We start from the raw sequence: 20,973 nt of genomic DNA on the forward strand, positions 1-20,973 counted from the left end.
AACTTAATCCATTTGAGTAAACGAAGCAATTTGGGCACAGTAAAACCCAATAAATGAAGAGAACTCAAAGCAACTGAGTACTGTAAACCCAATAAGTTAAGGCAACTCAAACCCTTTAAGATAACCGATTGCTACAAATAATTTTCAGTAAAAAAAAAACAAACTAAAAACTATTCTATATGAGTACTGTGAACTTACTCCATTTACGTTGAAGTACACAATGCAGGGTTCCACACAATTCATTCATTCTGTCCCAACACAAATTGGTTAACTTAACAATTTTAACAAATGTATGTAGATTGAACATAAAAACATTCAGTTGTCCCAATGAAATCTCAAGAATTGTGTTGTTTCAGCTCATTTTAATTAAGTAGTTTGAACAAGTAAAAAAAAATATTTGAGTGTAATGAGATATTTAATTAACTCATTACCTTCAACACTGAGTTCAAAACTCTTTTCAAATGAGTAGAATTAACTGTCAGTAAACTGGGTTAACTACACTCATTTCATTTGATAACGTTGACTGTTGGGTTTTACAGTGTAGGGATTCGCTGCTTCAGTGTGTTTGATTACAGTTGAGCTCTGCAGGATAGCAGGCATCCAGGAGCAGGGTACCTTAAAATACCTTAAAAGAAGACCTACAAGAAAATTAAAATGTATGTATGTATATATATATATATATATATATATATATATATATATATATATATATATATATATATATATATATATATATATATAAATGAATACTCAAAAGATATAGGGCATTAGATACTAATGAGTCCTGTATCATCTCTGACTAATGTATAATCATTAATATAGTTATCGCAATAAATAACCAAAAATATTGTGATGTATCTTTAAGTTCATGTCATCCACCATGTGAGCAGAGAGAAATATCACAGTACTTGTATGATTTAGCAGTGCAGCAGACGCAGACAAATGCCAGTTTAGATATCAGCAGTGATATTCCTCTCCCACTGGGATTCAGCATTCGCTCAGAGCGATCTCTCGCTCTTCCGGTCCTTCATGAGCAGTTCAGTCAGTGGGTGTCTTTTGAATGTGACTGTCGTTTAAGTGTTTTTCCTCCCACATCGTTCCCACTCTCTTAGAAGACTCTCAGTCGAATAGCTCCGCCTGACAGAGTCTCTTCACTTCAGCTTGACCTTTGACTGCTACAGTCAGTAGGAGCAGTGATAAAGACAGCAGTGATGGCTGTGACGCGTGTCAAATGTCATATGTCTGATGCCTCACACGTCTGAATAGCAGTTTTAGCTGTAATTTTAAAAGCTCTTGGTAAGCCGCACAAGTCTCTGAGCTCCAGAGCAGATGGCCTCTATCAGTGCTGCCAGTTTTGATGTAACACGTTTTGTCCAATCAGAGGCGTGCACTGCTGCTTTAGCCTGATTGCACTGCGGAGGTTTGAACTACACTTTAAGCCACCGGCAATAGATGCACTTTCACCAAATTTTTTGCCACCCTGGGTCATTCTGTCTCACTTCAGTGACTTGATCGATTCCAAATGAAATGGAAAATTATTCAGAGTCTAGAAATCAGTGAGGGCCAGACCTGAAAAAAGAAAAGTGTTGTACCACAAGCTTTACCCAATCTAAGTTATTAATTATATTGTTTGTTGGCATATTTATTCAAAATCTACAGTTTTTAGGCTCCTGCGAACATGTCCTGCTTCACTACTTTCTTAATACACTGTAAGACCTTTTAAGTTGGGATCATTCACATTGGACAGAGAAATGTTTACAATGAAATTACAAACAAACAAACAAACAAACAAACAAACAAACAAATTATTATTATTATTATTATTATTATTATTATTATTATTATTATTATTATTATTATTATTATTATTATTATTATTACATCTCTGTGAAATGTGCCACACAAATAGATGTATCTTGTCTAGTACAGGGGGTCTTAACTTAACTGCATGGCTTTTGTTATTGCGGTACAAAATTGCAAGCCATTATTGGATCATGACCTGTAGGGCGAGAACCATTAATCTACAGCATCAATGAAAGATATGCATCTCATTACAGGAAAAGGCTTTAATTAATCTGCCTCTAGTGTCACCTATCACAATTGCAATACTGGTATTAGAACTTATAGCTAAATGTTTTTATTATTATTATTATTATTATTATTATTATTATTATTATTATTATTATTATTATTATTATTTTATTTATTTTTAAGTTTAGTCTGGTGCCAGTGTTCACAAATAAACTACACAAATTAAGATTACATTCACATGATGCTGTTCAACTAAAACACAATACATTTTGTGTGTATTTGTTGTTATTTTACAGAAATTGTTATTTTACAGTATTTACTGCAAAAAAAAAATGCTTGTGTTTTGTTACTGATCCAAATGTAAAAAAATTCTCAAAGGTGCTGTCAATTTTTGACTCTTCTAAAGCATAAAAATACCGTAATATGTTTGCAGATATTTAAGCAACATGCTAAGCGAACATTCTTGTTTATCTGAAAAAGAAAGCTGAAGTCAGTTATTCTGCTTTTAAAAATGACTAAAGTCAAAACAAAACAAAATCACTAAATTCAACTTTAGACTTTTATTCCTCAACAGTGCGTTAAATGAATTAAAAATACTTTTAAAATGATAATGTATTATAAGAAGTCCAAATGCTGTTTATTTACAACTTGGTCAGGCAGGCAATAGTCAAAACAGGAGCAAACGATATTATGGGGGTAATCCAAAAGCGTAGTCGTGGTCACAGGCAAAGAGGTCAATGCAGGCGGCAAAGAGCACAAACAATTAAACAAGGCAAGGATCAAAAGGCACAGCAAGGCTAGACAGAAATAACGCAGTGTGTGTGAAAATGAGAGGTGTCTTTAAAGTCAAGGTAATCCTTGATTATGCGTTTCAGATGTGTGTGTCCGGATTATTGTCAGATGTAGCGGGTGTTGATTGGCACACAGCATCATAGTAGTTGTAGGTCATGTGGTGACAGATGTGTAGTTCTTTAGCGATCTGCAAAGGCTTAAATCACTGGTGATCATGACGCACTGTAAAACCCTAATGAGTAAAACTAATCCTAATGAGTACTGTCAACTTAATCCATTTGAGTAAACGAAGCAATTTGAGCACAGTAAAACCCAATAAATGAACTCAAACCAACTGAGTATTGTAAAACACAATAAGTTAAGGCAACTGAAACCGATTGCTACGAACCATTTGAGGTAAAAAAACTCATCTATATGAGTACCGTGAACACAATTTAATTTGAAGTAATGGGGTATTTAATTAACTCATTACCTTCAATACTGAGTTCAAAACACTTTTCAAATGAGTTGAATTAACTTTCAGTAAATTAACTACACTCATTTCATTTGATAAAGTTGACTGTTGGGTTTTACAGTGCAGAGAAAATGTTTTTTTTTTTTAATAAATTGTTTCTTTGCACATTTTATAATTAAAGAACAATAAATGATGCTTGAGCATTAAATCCACAAATTAGAATAATTTCTAATAATGTGAGAATGAAATGACTGCTAAAAATTCAGTTTAGCTTTTTTAAAAATATAATAACAAAACCAACCTTACCCTTTTAGACCACTGAGGTCTTACATTGACCAAAACTTGTAAACTCTTTGCTGCTCAAACAGTGAATAAAAATGAATTACCTTCCCCATATTTATTCACCTTCTCAAACAAGAAGCATGTTCTTATTTGTACTTGGTCAGGGAGTAGTGGTTTGCACAGTGATTCAGCAACATTCAGTTTTCATGCTCTATTTCATCACGTCCAATCATGGCATATAGATCACCGCTATCCAACCTCTCGCATTTATGCAAATCCAGCAGCAGGTCTAATGACTCTCACTAGTATAACTTTCCCTGAAACTGATGTCTCTGTGTGCCAGTACTTTGGGCAGGGACAGTATATCTCTGTGACAGGCTGTGCATATTAACGCATCACAGATCATGTTTGTGTACGATCGAGATCGAGCAGGCAGTCCGGGCCATGAATCCTCATCAGTCGAGGGTGATGCTAATGCTGGAGGGGTGGTAACTTCTGAAACAACCTCCCATTGTGGTTTGAGTGGAGAGATTTCTGACATACTCACATAAACTACTCCTGAAAGTCCCCAAGAAATCAAAACTAACCATGTGATTGGATTAGCTCACATTGCTAGTTTTGTGGTGAACAATTCATCTGTGCATGTCATTAAGTACATTTGCCCGCTAATCTTAAATTGAAATCTGAAAATGCACTTCCTTTTTGTTTTCAATTAAACCATGAGATTTTGTGATTTTGAGGTAATGGGGGTGGCTAACATACTTAACTGTGTGACTAGCATGCTTATGACAACAAACAAAATGGTGAGCAGGCGTCTGTTAGGTTGTAATAACTCTCCCCAAACCATTTCCACCCATTTTTCTGAATGAAATGCCTACCCTGTGCTTTACTACATCCATTCAGCTTGCGGTAGAAAAAACAAGCCACGCCCACTGTTTTGTCTAGGAACTGCGTCAAAATACGAAAACAAATAACGATCGCAGCTTCCGGTTTATTGGGACTTAAAACGTGCTTGAGGCTAATCATATAGCCAAGGCATCAACTGACTTGTCGGTAAGCCCCGCCTCTATCGGTTACTGTTGCTAACTTGGAGATCTGAATTTGTTAACTGTTCGGCTCAAGACTGCTCAAACATGATGTCGTAATGTAAGATCTCAGTTGTCATATTTTAACATAATTTCATGTAATGATAATCAAGACGTGCCAAACACAACCTGTTGTGTTAGTTTTGCTCAAAACAAACCTTTAAAACACCAAAAAAAGCTATATTTACATTTCCTGATAACACTTTAAAATAAGGTTGTATTAGTTAATGTTATTTACCAACATAAACAATGAACAATAGTTAAAGGAAATACAGTTCAATGTTAGTTCATGTTTACCCAGGGTGCACTGACTAATGTTAACAAGCATGAATGTGGATGTAATAATGCATTAGTAAATGTTTAACTATGATTAGTAAATGCTGTACAAGTATTCCTCATTCTTAGTTTATGTTAGTAAAAACATTTACTACTGTAGCATTAACTAATGAAATCTTATCGTAGAGTGCAACCACTTTCCCTGTTTTAGTTTGAAACGGCTTTGCTGATTTTATTACCAGATTCTGCACTCCTGTTGTTTCTTGGTTTGACACACATCGTAGCGGAAGTCACATTGCAGGAAAGTCTCTGAAATCTTCTGACACTCCCAGAATTTCATCAGAGAGAAAATTTGATCACAGTGCCCATTAAGAGGCTGTCGCTGAACATGTCAAACCTACGGTGAAAGACCACAGATTTTAGCCTATAGGTTTACAAGAATCTTTTACAAATTGTGGCTGAAACTGCAGAGTGTAAGCAGGGCTTTACGGTTACAGCTGTCAGTGTAAAGCCTGATTGATATTTCTGTGTCGAGTGATCGCCTTACCATGCACATACCTTGCACATACTGTATCTGACACCATTGTGGGTCTTAATACCTCTGCATTCTGTCAGTGTTGCTCTGGCAGTGACACTTCCAAATGTTAGCTGGCAGTGGGGTTTCCATGTTTATCTGCGTCAAGTTTCTTTGACCGTGTTTTAGATTTACACCAGAAATGCCTGCAATACTACCGTATAAGTAGCTTAGTCTCACACTCATTTAAGGAAGAAAGAGGTGGGAGCTGGCGTAAGTTCAACAACTTTAATCTTAAAATGAACACAATACAAATGTATCCACCCAGTATACTCTGCGTGAATCTACACTTGATAAATTCTCACACCACCGGCCTCAATCCGCTCCCATGGCTCACACACACTTATTACAGCTATACCAAGCTGGCCAATCACAGTTCTTGCTCTCTGTGTCATTCCGAAAATTAGTTATGTTTTTTTAAGATGGTGGTCAGGGTCCATGTCAGGGTACCGTAAAGGTTATGAGACTGTAAAGAAAACACAGGACCTACTGCATGCACTCGACACAGAAGCATAAGTATGTCTTATAAGCCTTGTCTCAGGATGCCTGTGATAAGTTTTGGACACAGAAGGAGAATTAACACCATCAAACAGATGAGGGCTTTGAATATTCCAATGTTTCTCCATGATGTCAGAGTTTCAGTTTCAATGCAACTAATACTTAATTCCCATTGGCTTATCTGCATTAGAGGGGAGGAGCTTTCCGACAGGTCTATTGATTTTCTCAGAATTATTCAAAATGTTTTTAAAACAAAATTTTCTGATGGGAGCTCATTGGTACTTCAGTATTTAAGCTGAAAGCTGATGCATCCTGATGAAATCTGTCCTTCTCTGTGAACATGGCACCTTGATGGAAAGACTGAAGAGAGACAGAGAGACAAAGAGTGCTTCAGGGATCAATTACATAGGTCTTGAGTTATAGGACTGCTACTGTTTCATTTGCTGTTATTACACTGGAGGACTGTTTGCAAAGAGAGACTTTATTAAGAGCTACAAATAGTCAAACGACAGGGGAAAGAGAGAGTCCTCTTTCCAAATGTTTGGTTTATTTGGTTCACTCATGGTAAAAAAAAATGGAAAGACAAATGATTCCAACGGTACAAATGGAGCATTATGGTACAGCTATAGAGAGAAGGATATAGAATCAGTCAGTGAACGGGACTCCCAAACTCAAGACTAGCAACAGAAACCAAGCCGTCATCAAAACTGCTACTCAAAACGTTTAGTTTATGATGTTTTAGCTGTATTTAGCTTATTATATGCTTGTGTTTATATTTGGTATCACTTAAATTATATTTGTCCGTTTAACACATTTTGTTGTTTATAAATTACATTGGCATCTAATTTGAATTATAATAAGTAGACTATAAGGTTAGGGTTTACACATTTGGGAGGGGGGGGTGGTTGGAGGGTTGGGTGGAATCTCCTCATCCACCCCCAGTGTGCAGCATCCCCCTAGATGGCACGACGGCAGCCATATTGACCCAGACAGCTCACCAGCTGATTGGTGGAGAGTAGTCATGAAGAGGGGTGATGAAGCCAATTATGATATAGGGATGGTTTGGAGGCATGGGCAAATTTGGTCAGGATGTTGGGGTTAAGCCCCTACTCTTTTTCAAAGGACATCCTGGGACAACCAGGACCTCAGTTTAACATCTCATCCGAAATACTGAGCAGTATAGAATCCCCATCAATATACTGGGGTGTTAGGACCCATACAGACCACATGTTAAGCACCCCCTGCTGGCCTCACTAACACCACTTCCAGCAGCAACCTAGCTTTCTCATGTGGTCTCCCATACAGGTACTCACCACGCACAGTCTTGCTTAGCTTCATTGGACGATTATGTGAGAGTTGCAGAGAGTTAGCTGCCATGCTGACATGTACATGTATAAATGTTGGAAAGTAGCTGCATTGTTACATTTAGTGAACAAAACGTGCAGAAAGGACTATCAAAATAAAGTGAATCTAATTTAATTTAGATCTGACAAAGAGGCAAATAAAAAAAGGATTGTTCAAGGCTTTGTCAGAGCCTTTATATAGCCGACTAATTGCTGGCCTTTATCAAACGCAATCCTTGCCTTACATTATCAAATAGTTCCAATGAGCAATCAACATCTGTATAACCGCAGGGATAAAAAACCTGGACACACACCAACAGTCCTGCTTTATTAATGTCTCCCATCCTTTTAAACTCATTGCAATGTCTTTGTTTCTATAATTGTCTCCTCATTTACTTTCCCTGCAGTCCACTGATTGAAAACAATCACCTGAAAAGACACATAGCGAGATAGAGAGACTCACACACACACACACACACACACACACACACACACACACACACACACACACACACACACACACACACACACACACACACGCACACACACACACACACTCCAAAGGACATCAGGTTCTAATCTCGGCAGTGTTTTAATCAAATCCTCGACCTCTCTGCTAATCGCCGGTGACATTACAGTTCCAGATAACGTCTGAGAGGAGAACGCTGGCCTCCCATCCTCGATTCAATGTACGTTTCCCATTAACCCTCAGGTGAGCCTTTTATTAGGATTTAATCAGGCCTATGTTGCCTGATCCTTGAGAGAAAGTATGTTAAAACAGCTCAGACGAGGGACAGAATTAAAATAGTGACTTCAGTGCCTTTGTTCACATTTTATTGAATTGGAGTCTTCATTCTCTACATTGCCAAACTCTACAATTATTCTTGCTTCTAGTCTTTATTTTTGAGCTTTTTTAAGTTAGGGTAATAGGATTTGAACAGTGTTATTTTTATTGATTTTTTGTTTGTTTTATTGATACATTTTCCTTCAGAACTGAACTAATGTCCAGGACAGGTTGAGCTATATGAAAAAGAATACATTAATACAATTATTGGCTCTAGTGTCTGTATCAAATCAAACTGACAGAACACACTGAAAAGCATAATAAAAAAATATGCATCTACTATTATGTAATTTAACAAAAAAAACTTTTCTTTTAATATCTTATTGCTAGCTAATGGGTAAAACAATGTATGAAGGATAGTGATTTTATAAAATTTTTATAAATGATGTTATGATATGATATATATATGTGTGTGTGTCTGTCTGTATATATATATATATATATATATATATATATATATATATATATATATATATATATATATATATATATATATTTAACATGCACATAATGGTTCTTTTGGCATGAGTGGTTCTATTAAAAAACTTCAGCTTTTATAGATCCTTTACATTTCATTTTAGATTCTTTAAACAGGGGCTCCCAAACTTTTCAGCCTGCGACCCCTAAAATAACATTACCAGTTTCCGACTCGCAACCCTCACATTCCTCAGAGGTGGTAATACTGTAAAAGTACCAGGGTATGTGCAGGAATCCTAAAGGTAATTTCATAACTTTTTAAAGACGTTCTAAGAACATTTTAAGACCTCATGGCCACTTCAAGTTCTAATCAGTATCAAACCTTTAACTTAATAAACAGTTGTTATTAAACAGTTGTTAATAAACAGTTTTAGTTAAATAAATCAATGGAGCACAACCATGCAACAGAACTTGGATAAGCTCGGAAGAAACAAAGCTTGAAAGAATAAATTATTTATTGTTTATTTATTGACATGCCCTGGCCTGAATCAATCGTGTAGATCGAGCACGCCGTTGTTAATATTAGGAGGAAAATAAATATTTATTTATTTATGCTGTTTTGGAGTCAAACACTTTGGACAACGCTAAAACATAATTTAAGACCTCGTAAAAATGTGATTAAGACTTTTTAATATCTTGTAAAAGGCCTTAATTTTCTCATAATTGATTTATCAACATGGACACCCTGTATACAAATGTTGCGCACACAACAATAGGCCTATATAAACACGAGCATATTTACAAAACAAAAAAAAAAACACAACAGTCTAACAACCAAATCATTTTTTATTGTCAATTAATTGTTTAATTTAATATTAACCTCACTTAAATATGATTAATCTCACCTAAAATTAAACCTATTCTTGGTTTAATTTTGGAGACAGTCAGAGTCAATAGTTTTAGTTAGTTTAGTTCAGTCAGAGTTAGTTTTGCCAATTAGAGATCATTTTCAATGTTCAGTTGTTTACAGGGGGGCTATAAAATCTATAAAATCTGCTCCATCTAAAACTATTGCTGTGTTGTTAATCTAACATAAACTCACCAATCCTTTGGGGGGAAAAGGCTGATGGTTTTTCATTTGCAAGTTTTTTTTTTCACTATTAAAACTACTTTTTGTATCTTCTGTGATGGGTTATGGTTAAACTATGATAATTCTAACAGTTTAATCAAACTTATAAGAATTTTGGAAATCACCAAGCAACTCCATGTCATTGTTCCACGACCCCCACTTTGGGTACCAATGCTTTAAACTATAGACATGTGGTGATGTCATTGGCCCATGGACATTTCCTGTTTGTTGTCAATCCATTTTATAACTGTAACAAGAGACAATTCAATCAACTTAACTTTAAAACAGCCATCATAGCATTATTAATCAATATCTGAACCTTTTTGGACTATTGGAAGCTATGAAAATTTTAAAATTTAAATTATGACATATGTTAGGACCCTCGTTATTGTTTACATCCCAAAATGGTCTATTTCATTTATTTTTTTTCATACAAAGAAAAAAAAATGGTTGAAGAATTGTTCACTTTAAAGGGTTCTTCTGTGGCATCACTGCAAACTCTATTTTGGAACCTTTACTTTTAGGAGTATAGCTACTTGCTATAAAATCAAGCATATAAGACATGATTTACCAGAAGCCGGATCACTGCTGCACTGACTCAAGGAAAGAACAGATGGAAAAACAAAGGTCCAAATAAAACATGAAAAACAGATCAGTAAACACCCAATAGCATTCAAGGTCATTATTCAGACTGATTCCAACGCTAATTGAAAATTAGAGCCAAAAGAGGAAGGAAATAGGAGACACTAATCAATTTGAGGCTGTATCAGAGACGGGGCGCAGCAGGGGAGGGGGTTCCTGCTCTACCTTCCACACCAGATGGCCAGGGTATGTGTGTGTCTGTGAGGTGTAGGGTGAAGGAGATTTGTAGTAGGCATGTGCGGTGCTGGTATTGGACACCAAGCTAATCATGTGTAATGACAGATTTTAAAAAGGATCTTTGTTTCTACCTGCTAATAATTAATTAAAGGGTAGTACACTCAAAAACTATCACCATTTACTGCTAGTAAATCTGCGTTTTTTTAATATACTCTCTATAGAAATTTTGTTTAGATTAGATTTAGATTAAATATCAAATTTTGGTTCTTGTGTTTAAATATCTATTCTGCAAAATCTATATATTACTGTCTTTTGGGGATTTGAAGTGCTTCTATTATCCTCATTTGGAAGTAAGTTTGGATAAAAGTGCCTGCTAAATGAATAAATGTAAATAACAGTTATATAGATTGTGCGTCTGTGTGTCCTTGTGAGATTTGGTCAGCCAGTAAAACATTGTAGGATGGGTGATGGATTCAGACAGCTGTAGTGCAACATTGCAACCTGAAGCCCTTTGTGCCAAACTACAGAATAGGTATTTTTTTCTTGTCAGCCTTAGGGCATCAGATCAGAAGGACACATCGTACAGGTTTTTTCTTTCTTATTTTTGTCACCTGACAGTATGTAACTTTTTATTTATTTATTTTCTTTGAGCAACTGGGTGTGTGATGATTTGACTGGGAATATCGAACTGTTCATGAAAAGGTGAGATTGCATTCGGCTTCTTTCGCATAGAGATAAGGAGCTACTCTATAAGATACAAAAAGAGAGACAGAGACTTGTCTCTGCTGAAGGGCTTGAACAGGCAGATGTTGTCTGGGCAGATGGATTGTCAGTGTTGTGTACAGGCTTCTGGATGTGTGTGTGTGTGCGTGTGTGTGTGTGTGTGTGTGTGTGCGTGTGTGTGTGTGTGTGTGTGTATGTCTGTGTGTGTTGAATTTCAGTCCAGACAGCTAACAGATGGAGGGAAGCGGTGTTGTTTTACTTTGTCATATAGAAGGTCAAAGGGTCACTGTGCATCACACATAGTCTCTGAAAGAAAGACACACCACCATTTAAAATTTTGCATTTGGTGATTTTTTTCAAACGTTTTTTTAAAGATCTTTCTGCAACAAAATAGATGTCTTTCATTTTCCAAAGGTGGATTTTAAAAAATACCACTACAAATCGTTCAGTTAGTACAATAGCGGACAAAACCTTTATACCAAATGGTTCAATACTAATGTATGTATGACACCCCTACTGTTTTTAAATTTTTTAGACATTGACCATTTGTATATGATCAAGAGGCAGCTTTTGCAATTCGGAGAACATTACCAAAAAAGAAAAAAATGTTTCAGTGAACTTGGCTGATAGTGATTTTGACAGTACACTCTAAAAAAACTTTGTGTGAAATATAGACCCAACTCCACCATTGGGTTAAAACAATGTAACGAACAAAATCTGGAACTGTGCCTTTATTTGGAACAACACTGGAACTACCAGAATTCTAAAACTACTACAATTACCAAATCGGTCATTCTGACTGTTCTCCTATTGTCATGTCATATTTACATTCAAAGCTTCTATTGAGACATTAAAGTTAAGCTTTGAATGTCTGTTGTCATATTTAATTAAGTCATCACCCTTGACATTAGACCTTTTTGATAATACAGCCTATAAATGTATAATTAGGCTATACTAAAGCACTGCGAATGTCCGCGCCTCACATTCATTTTCACAAGCAGGGAAGAAGGCTTTTAGGCACTGAATATGTTGTTTTGAAAGACATATCTGAAATAAAGTATGTTTTTGCAAACAAAGTTTTTGTTAGCAGGAATAAGCTAGGCAACAGAGGAAAGAATATTTAAAGTCACGCAGAAAAGTGACCGAAAGTGACAGTAGACTGAAATGCATTCAGTAATTTTGACCGCTATGGTAATTAAAAGGTAGAAATAGCTCTTTTGCCATTTGTAATTTTAATAAAATAACAATGTTAGAAAGAAATACACATATTTAGGAAAAGGAATATTAGATATGTGTGTTTTTTTTCAACAAATTATTAAATAGCAGAAATTAAAAACAGTCAAAATGACTGACTCGTTTCTAGTGATGGATTTTTATGTAATAAAAGGTAACCTTTGAGCTTTTGTCATTTACCAATGTTTCATGTATCATTCACCAATGGTTTCAGGTAAAACTCTTTTTTAATGTTCTAATAATCAAATAATTCAAAAGTTGCCAACATTTTATATGGCCAGGTGTGAAAAAAATTGCAGCAAATTATTTGAGGGATTTTTTCCTTTAAGATGTTTCACAGCCATTTTTAGCCTTGGTCTTGGACTCAACATGACTTGTATGACCAAATGACATAACCTTCATTCTCTACAGTATCCATTTAAAGGTTGTAGTATCCATTTAGGCTCTACAACCATCTTATTAATACTAGTTCTTATATACAAACACATAAAAATACTCATGCACATGTACACTCCACCCTCACTCTAACACAACCCATCTCTTGTTTTTAATTGGCTCTCGTTATAAGCCAAACTGCTGCTGTGGCTAAGCAAGTCTCCAATATGTTATTTAATGGTGGAATGTGTTCAAAAGCCAGCAATTAGCCACAGCTGACATGCGAGAGCAGAGCCTTGCCGGCCACTCTGATGACTCCCTTGTTCAGCCAAGATGACTGTTTGTTTAGGCTGCAGGGATCCAAAGGGACAAGCAGTGTTTCGTTTAAAATAAAAACAGGTTCTTTATAAACAGCCTCTGTATTTTGGCAGACCTGCAGAAATAGCGATGATTAATTCACATGCCTGTCAGTGCCGTGGGGGATTCAAATAAAAGACTTTTTTTTTGCAAGAGATTCAGAGCTCTGGACAGCATCAGACTCTTTGTTTTTCTTTATCTGTTTATTCTGCTTGTTCTCTTGTTTTTATTTATTTATTTATTTACTTATTTATATATTTATTTGTTCATATTCATTCACACACTGGCCTCCAAAGAAATGTAAACTGATTGACAGCTGGAGAGTGTTTGTGATTGGCTGGTGACTCTGCAGTTCTCTCGCTCAAACAGTACATGATGGCATAGATGACAAATAAGTCTATGGAACAAGTCATCCACTGTATTCAAATGGTCAAAGAACTTGAGCACAGTGCAATTTGAATGTGCACACAAAATCATAGTTACATGTATAAGAATGTAAGTGTATTAATATTGTGTCTGCAGTAGACCACATCAGATGGTTTTCTAAAAAATAAATTAAACTAATAATAATATTAAAAAAGAAATAAGGAAAAAAATGCAACAAAGGACAAAGGCTTTGAATACCATAGCAAAAACCCCACCAAAACCGGGATTATTGAGTAAAACACATATGATTAATTTATTTGGAATGACTAAAACTAATCAAAGCAACACAGCATCTAAATAATCATAAAGAGCCCGCAATGTTTCACAATACAAGGAATATACACATGACTTGAACTGTTAAACATTAGGCTCCTTCTGCGTTCTCGACGGCAGTTGCAACGGGTGTAGATGGTTATAGTAGTTTGTTTAGTGCAGCATGTTTGCGTGTGGGAGCATTCACCATGTTACTCCAAATGCATGAACACACACACACGCACGCACGCACGCACGCACGCACACGCACACACACACACACACACACACACACACACACACACACACAAAACCAATATATTCATATATTCTGACCTGTGAAATGTCACGTCTTTGGGAATTTTCTCTTGGCTGTTGCACAGGTTATGCAAAATAGTAGCATCTTAGAAAATACACAAGTCTTTAATGAGTGAAAAGACAATTACATTTTAGAGTTTTAAGATGGCGGACATGTCTGGAGTTGTCAAATGTTGCATCTATGTTTATTTCTATGGGAATTGCATCACCTTTACTAATAAATAAATGGAAACACATTTAAACACATTTTAGTGTTAACTGTTCAAAAGGGACTGAAATGTGAGTTTTACTGAAGGTATTAATACTTTTTAATCACCAAGCAATTTTGTTTTTAAAAGATTTCTGAAAACATCCAAAAATTGATGCCCGGCTCAAACAAGTTTAAATTCAGGCCGTCAGTGAAAACAGACATCTAACAATAGTCCAAAAATAGACAGATTAGACAGGCTTCACATATAATTCATTGCTGTCTATTAGTTGACTAGTCTTTGTTTGGACTAGGCTTAGACATCTATTAGATTTTCACTGACAGCCTAAATTTAGTCTCATTTTAGCCAAGATGTATATGTTTGGACTTCTATTAGATGTCCAATAAAAGAGCTTGCTTAGAAGGTACCAAAATAGACCTTTTACATACAAATGATTACCCGATTTAAAGTGATAAGTGGCAATCAAAGTGAGCTTGGCAATCATGTCAAACACTCAGCAACCTTCCAAATGCGGGTGTATTTCAGCAGTGACATGTCACTTTCAACATCCACTTTCGCAGTTGGAATTTTATATATAGCTGTGTAATGGATCACAGATGGTTTGCGCAATGCATGCACATAGAGATCCATGCCTTTTATTTCTATAATATATAATAATGAGTATTTTCCCAATAACAAATTCCCTGCACACCCCCCCCCCCCCCCCCCCCCAAAAAAAAAATTGCAACTTTTAAATTTGAAAACAGACACAGTGCCAGGTCATTAAAAACAAGTTACAGTCAAGCCCTATTGTTTCTTACACTATGCATCTTTATTTTTTCAGGTGAGCCAGCGCTTGCAAAGGAGAACAACTGTCTGAACGCAGCGAAGGCCTGCAACCTAAATGACACCTGTAAGAAATACCGTTCGGCGTACATCAGCCCATGCACAAGCCGAGTCTCAACAGCTGAAGTCTGCAACAAACGGAAGTGCCACAAAGCCCTGCGGCAGTTCTTTGACAAGGTGCCACCCAAACACAGCTACGGCATGCTGTACTGCTCCTGTCCTCTAGGGGATCAGTCAGCCTGTTCTGAGCGCAGGCGCCAAACCATCGTGCCAGCTTGTTCATATGAGGACAAGGAGAGACCCAACTGCTTGACACTGCAAGCTTCCTGCAAGACCAACTACATCTGCAGGTCTGATCTCCTCCTTTTTGAAATTCTTTTGAGCATTTTCTTCATATTCGATGGAATTTACATTTACAGTATGTGTTTTGTGCGTTTCACTGTACATATACTTTATAACCATCTTTAAATTAAATGCAGGTTTCTGCATTACAGTTAATGTTAATAGTGACAGAAATATAACGTTTTTGCATGTTGTTGTAATGATTACAATAGACAGTAAGAAATAATATTTAAGGTAAGCTTGAATAAACTAGTGAATATTATTTCTTACTGTAAGACTCAGTTTATTAAAATTGGCTAACTACATAATTTATTATGAACTACCCATGGGAAATAATGCATCAACATTTATCAATCTTAGCAGTTAATTTAAACAATTACTAATTCATTATTAAACTAAAAGTATCAGTTAATGTAATTAAGTGGACATTAGCTAACAGCTGCATTTTTGTTAACCAACATTAATGAATACTTTAATGTGGGGATATAATCTAATCTAATCTAATATAATATAATATAATATAATATAATATAATATAATATAATATAATATAATATAATATAATATAATATAATATAATATAAATCAGCTATGATTCAAACTCAAATCACACTTAAATTTCCCATGTGTATAATAAATTAATAACAAAATATAAAGTAATAACTAAATATAATGGACAACAGCTTTTTCATTAATTAAAAAAATATGTATGCACCAAAACAAGATATTTTAAAAGATGAGAGAGCAAGGTGTAAATTATCTTTGTTGAATGGCATAATAATAATAAAGTGAAAAAAACAACTACTTATAGTAATACTGCCAACATAGGCTTATACTGAAATTGTAGCCCAATATACATTTCTGGAGATTTTGTCTTTAAAATGAATTCTACGGGCGGTAGGGTGCCATTCCTTTGCACGCATACAAGCTGACCGTTTTCCTCCTTATGGACTTGCTGTTACCAGTTTGTCCAGTAGCTCACCATGTACGTGGGAGGACTTGGGACGCAGAGAGGAGTTGATCACAATGACTGTAGTATCTAGTCCGGTTAAGAATGGTTCCAGTAAGTGATTAAGATACAAACAGAAACTAAAAAAATAAAATAAAATAAACAAGATAATAACAGGGTGAGATCGTGGTAAAATCTGAAAAAGTGGTTAAAAAAACAGATGAGGGCTTTTCTTTTTCTGGATTGCTTTTTAAAACACTGTTGGTTGGGTTTAGGAAAGTGGATGGGTGGGTCAATCTGTGCTTTTGAAAACACTATTGGTTGGGTTTAGGGAAGGAGGAGGGTGGGTCAGTCAACCATTCAGTCAGTCAGTTAGTCATTCAGTCAGTCAGTCAGTCGACAGCGGAAATATCTTGTGGATTTACATGAGAACAGTAGGTATGAATGGCACTCGCAAGAGAAATTTGAGATCTCAAAAAGCATACATAGCGGCCTCTGGTAGATTCACAAAAACAAACACTGCAAAAAAAAAACATACCTCCTAGGATGTATTTGGCATTCTCCAGAAATGTGTATAACAGTATGTTTTCAGAATGAGCTTGGGTTGAATACTATGGTCACACTTTTATTTTAACGTACAATTCACACAATTAAAAAACCATTACATAATTAAAAAACTCACAATTAACTACCCTCAATAAACTACTAACGAACTGCTTATTAATAGTAAGTAAGACAATAGTTGGGTTTAGGTAGTGGGTTAGGGATGTAAAAGAGGATCCTACTTCATAAGTGCTAATAAATAGTTAATTTCTTAATAATAAGGAGGTAATAAGCCAGTAGTAAATGGTGTGATTTAAAACAAACTAAAGTGTTAGCAATATTACTAATCAAACTTCTATAACTTCGTTGTCATATACACCACTTTTCATCTAACGTTTGTATAAGATTATATACATAAAAAGGAAAAAGCAAACATCTGTGGTCTCAAACAAGAAATCCTTAAATGTAATAGTAAAGTGAGTATAAGGTCAATTAACAGTTGAAAATGGCTGGCTCTCTGCTATGCGCACACACAATTACATGGAAATAGATCTACACTTCACTACAACACTTATCTTGTATGCATTAACACATGGCAGTGCAAAATGAGCTTTTTAGAGGTGCTAAGAAATGCTTCACTGAATCTGAGAGGCAAGATCACAACATGCCATTTGTAATAACACATATTCACCAATAGGGACAGACATGGCCACAGGGATCTAAACCGCATCTACTGGGAAATAAAGCGTTTATTAAGGTAAGGCAGGAGAACACATCGTGAGGACAATCGAGGTGATTATTGAGGTCTAGCAATAAAAGCTGCAGCCCCAAATCTGGTTTGTGCAGGGAGGAGACAACTTCAGAGTCCTCTAAGTGGCTTGTTAAGGATTCATTAGCACAACGTAGATGTAGTTTTGCCAAGTAAATGTCTTTAGGCACAGAGAGAGCGACAGATAATGACCCTGCTCAATCAGTAGAGCCGCCGCTCGGCATTCTGGGGGCACACCGAGACACTCATACAAATAAATGGAATGTATTTGTATCTGCGCTCCGGGTCTGTACAGTTCACTTTCTCCATTCCGGTGGATTTCTTCCTCCTTTATGGATTGTCTTTGCTTTAGGGATATCAATTTCCACAAATGGCTGATTGTTGTTACATGTAAACTGATCTTTGTTAATTGGTTTATTGTTAACCTTAACACATTTTATAGAATTTCTAGAAGTTATCATGAAACTAAAAGTTTTTTATAGATGTTAGTTTTAATATGTTAAAGCTATCTAGTTTGCTCTAAAACAGTGACAAAATTCGCATTAAGAATATATAAACATCTCCACCTAAATGGATACATGATTTGTTTTTTTACATCTCATTTTATTTTTTCATTAAATCTTCTGACCAATCAAAATCATGCTCTCTACTATCTGACATGTACATCCCTCATTCTTATTTGCTTTTTACTTGATGCTCTTGATCTCAACCACTCTCACTGCCAGAGCTGTGACAATAACTATGTTTCTATCCACCTATTTGTATGTGCATTTTGGATATGCGCATAAAAATGGTTGATGGAAACACCAAGATGTGCATAAATTTTGAAAATGTTCATAAAAAAACATATGTGCATAACTGAGTAGGATAAGCGTTTTATTTGGTAAGAAAAAATGTGTTTAAACTATGATGGAAACACTTTTACTGAACAAATTCCAGTACACTGTAAAAAATGCTGGGTTCCACACAATCGATTTGTCTTGGGTTAACGTGAAGGAATTAAGTTAACTTGAATTTAAGTGGATTGAACGGAAAACAATTAAGTTCTCCCAACAAAATCTCCAGAATTGTGTTGTTTCAGCTAATTTTAAATTAGTTTGAGCAAACAACAATTGTCATATTTTTGAGTGTATGCACATTAAAAAAGTTATGTGATTGTGTTGTAAGAGATCATGCGAAAAAAATGGGTCACACTTTATTTTGATGGTTCGTTTGTTAAATTTAAGTTGCATTGAAACTAATACTCATTAGATTATAAGTAGACTGATAGGTTGGGGTTAGGGTTAGTGTAAGTTGACATGGACTTGCAAAGTTTCTCATAGTTACATGTCTGTTGAAGGAGCAGTATCAACAGATATTAAGCAGACAGTCTACTAATACTCAAACAGACCATCAAAATAAAGCGTTACCTAAAAATGTGTGAATGGACAAACCAGCAGGCTGACCACATTGTAAAACATCTGACATGTTGTTTTGGTCATTTTAAAACATCAACCATTTCAGTATTCGTGTTATTAAATTATTAATTACCTCCAGAACTGCCAAGAGCATCTGTGCTTCGCATCTCACGCCTTCAAACACCACCATGCATTCATTGTGTGTCAGCATTATCTTCTGAGGCCCAAATCATTTATTAAATGAAGAAAAGATTCACATAGCTTCTCTTGCCGGAGCAAATTCCATATTTACTTTAAATAATCGGCGGCAGTTAATCAGGAAGTGACGAGTTTGTTCTCTTTGACTCGTTGGACAGAAATGCTACTTTATTTGCACGTCTTTTATGTGATATTGCAGTTTTGCACATAAATTGAATTCGTATATTTGGATGGAAACATAGCTAATGACGAAACGCTGTTAGATGTTTTTATTTATTTATTTATTTATTTATTTTAAAGGGAGGACCTCTATGTCCCGCCCTGTCCTTATGTTTCAGTTGAAATTACATCAAACACTGGATCAAAAATCCACTTTTAAAGTACTGTTGTTGGCTATGGCTAAGACATTTAACTTTTAAAATGAAAACAGAGATTGTTTTAATTAAAAGGCATCAATCACATGACTAGATAAGTTTAAATTCTTTGTACTTGGACAAAGTAGATGTAGGAGGTGTATATTTGAAAACAGTTGAATTGCAATGGAATTCCGACTGTGCTGTTTTACATCAAACACTATTACAAAGTAAAAACTGTAATTTAAACAACGTAATATCAAAGGAGGCATGCCATTTGTGCCTTATAAATGCATCTACTCAAAACATATCGCAAGAAAAATTTAAACTAGAAATTTGCTTGCGTTTTCATTTACACATTGTCAGTGGCATGCCAGTATGTGCAAACAACACTAAAGAAACAAGCATTCTCATTCAAATGAAAATGTTATTACTGTAAATAAAACCCCTTATAAAGAATTTAAAAAAGAATCATTAACTGGTAAATTTAATAGGGTTAGTAGGTAATTTAATTGTATTAAATGTAATGAACTGCTGCACTTGTGTGTCCATAAAAGCAAAAAGTGTATTGCTGTGTGTTATTTCCATCCCATATGTGCATTGAGCATTTTGAGAAAAATGTATGCATGCTAATGACAGACATGCTAAATTTACCATCGATAATGTGTATAGATTAAAGGATTATAGATCATTGGTTAATCATTGGCATTTGTATCAATTTGAAGCTAGATGTAGCTCATGTACTTGTCCAGAAAATCCACACTGCTGTCTTATTAGGTGAAACGGTGCAGCACATTGATTCACACAATCTTTAACACCATGACAGTCTGACGCTGAGAGTCTCCTAACACTTTTAACAGCCGAGAACTGTGTGTGCAGTGTGCTATTAAAACATGCATTTGTCAACATGTGTTTTCTTTCATTTGTAATGAACCATATTTAATTATAATGTGTTGTTGTTAATCCTGATTGTACTCGAATACATGTGAGAAAAATGTTAGAATTATGTCTCTGATGTGTTTGTGGTGTTTTAGGTCTCGTCTGGCGGATTTCTTCACTAACTGTCAGCCTGAGCCCCTCTCTCTGTCAGGTTGTCTGAAGGAGAATTATGCTGACTGCCTGCTGTCATACTCGGGGCTCATCGGTGAGTCTGTCCTGTA

The 20,973-nt window shown here is 35.5% G+C and overlaps 1 protein-coding gene across 2 annotated transcripts in view; it reads left to right on the forward strand.

The window, feature by feature from the left end:
- gfra1a (gdnf family receptor alpha 1a) overlaps positions 1–20,973 on the forward strand; it is a 139,376-nt gene that overhangs the window by 88,216 nt on the left and 30,187 nt on the right. For both annotated transcript variants that reach the window (XM_056471152.1, XM_056471153.1), the window contains 2 exons: positions 15,261–15,612; positions 20,848–20,957. In XM_056471152.1, the coding sequence (XP_056327127.1) occupies positions 15,261–15,612; positions 20,848–20,957 (462 nt within the window). The remainder of the gene's footprint in view (positions 1–15,260; positions 15,613–20,847; positions 20,958–20,973) is intronic.

This window comes from Danio aesculapii, chromosome 13 (genome assembly GCF_903798145.1).
Source record: "Danio aesculapii chromosome 13, fDanAes4.1, whole genome shotgun sequence".
NCBI classification, from domain to species: Eukaryota; Metazoa; Chordata; class Actinopteri; order Cypriniformes; family Danionidae; genus Danio; species Danio aesculapii.